We start from the raw sequence: 1,619 nt of genomic DNA on the forward strand, positions 1-1,619 counted from the left end.
TGGGCAAAAATGGCCGCTCCCAGACTCAGTAAAAAAAAAACATAGTTTTCATTGCGATCACTGATTAACACTAAATTCATTAAATCATCGCGAATGTATTACGCAGTTTTATTTATAAATAATGATCCATTGATTATTCCTTTCCTTTTCAAAAATGATTTGTTCTTATAAACTTAATATACATCCACATAACATCTAGAGTGTTTCAGAATAACAGTATTAAATTTGGTGTTTCTATATGTTGACATGTCCAAAGTATATAAATAATTATATTACATAAATAGTTGAAATAAAAGTGTGAAGGTAAAAATGTGACATAGTTTTAAGAAACCTTTCAATGATGGTTTATATATTCATAATACATTAATAATATATTTATCTTTGCATTGGACCACTGGTCCGTCTGCAGCCGCCCGTCCTCCTGCCTTTAGGAGTCAGTCAGCCAGAGGTTGCTAACCGGCTCCCTGCAGGTTGCTCTGCTTTTCTCTCACCGTTGTGAGCCTCTCCTGGTCCCACAGAGAGCCGATGATGAAAGCCACCAGGCGTCCCTCCTCAAACCAGCCGAGGGAGAGCTCAGGGCACAGCGTCAGGAAGTGACGCACCTTGTCCAGGTGGAGAGGACACTCTCCGGACACCGAGATGAAAGCTGAGAGTGGAGACAAGGGAAAGGTCAATATAACAGAATAGAGTCAGTGCTTACATGAGAGGAAAATGGAAAATTGCCTTTGATTCACCAAAACGTACAAAAAAAAAACAATCCCCATTATAATTCTAGGCTACATAGAGGTGCAAAGATGTTAAAAGGAAATGTTTAACATCTAAAACAATAAAAAACTTTAAGGACAAAAAAAAGAAAGTTTTTCATTAGAAACATTGATTCAATAAGATAGATTTAATGGTTTGTTTTGCTGTTAATTATTTAATATTTCAAACTGAAAAAAAAATTAGGATTGACAGTTTAACAAAAACTCAAAAGAATGCGTTATATTTCAGCGATAGTTATTATCTACAAAATCACAGTTTATACGTTTTTTTCTGTTTTGACAGAAATATCACAGATAACAGAAACAAAATCCAAGCTTCTCATTTGAGGGATAAAAGGTAACAAAATGACATTTAAACATTTTAAATTTAGTCTAAAAAGGTGGCATGGAAAGTTGTTTCCATGACGACCATGTCATCAGGTGTGCTGTTCCTTAGCAACCAGGCTGCCTCAGGCTAAGTTTGCTAGCATGTTTGACTTAAGCATTAGCAATGTGGCTAATCCGGCTTATTTCTTACTGAATTGATAGAACTCAAACATTTCAGCCTAACTGTTCCCGCCACAATAACGCACACATGTGAAAACTAAGCTAACTGAGCTAACAACCTGTACTTTTTTTGTTTTTACTGGGAGGAAATCCAAAAAAAATCTCTGAAGGGAGGTTGTTAGCGGCAAAAACAACCCCTAACGACCCTTATCGCCCCTAACGACCCCCCTTTCAGAGGCTTAGCCCAGTATCAGGTAGGGATGCACGATATTGGGATTTTGGCCAATATTTTAAAACTCATGTAGCCGATAACCGATATCGATACCGATGTTAAAGCTGGACAAAAATAAGTAGTCATTGAAAATAGCA

At 36.9% G+C, this 1,619-nt stretch overlaps 1 protein-coding gene across 1 annotated transcript in view; it reads right to left on the reverse strand.

The window, feature by feature from the left end:
- The window catches only part of aanat (aralkylamine N-acetyltransferase), a 7,413-nt gene that overhangs the window by 2,593 nt on the left and 3,201 nt on the right, over window positions 1–1,619 (reverse strand). Inside the window, exon 2 of the mRNA XM_015399121.1 lies at window positions 492–646. Coding sequence (XP_015254607.1) covers window positions 492–646 — 155 coding nt within the window. The remainder of the gene's footprint in view (window positions 1–491; window positions 647–1,619) is intronic.

Source organism: Cyprinodon variegatus, unplaced genomic scaffold, assembly GCF_000732505.1.
Source record: "Cyprinodon variegatus isolate N-32 unplaced genomic scaffold, C_variegatus-1.0 Scaffold989, whole genome shotgun sequence".
In the NCBI taxonomy this organism is placed as follows: domain Eukaryota; kingdom Metazoa; phylum Chordata; class Actinopteri; order Cyprinodontiformes; family Cyprinodontidae; genus Cyprinodon; species Cyprinodon variegatus.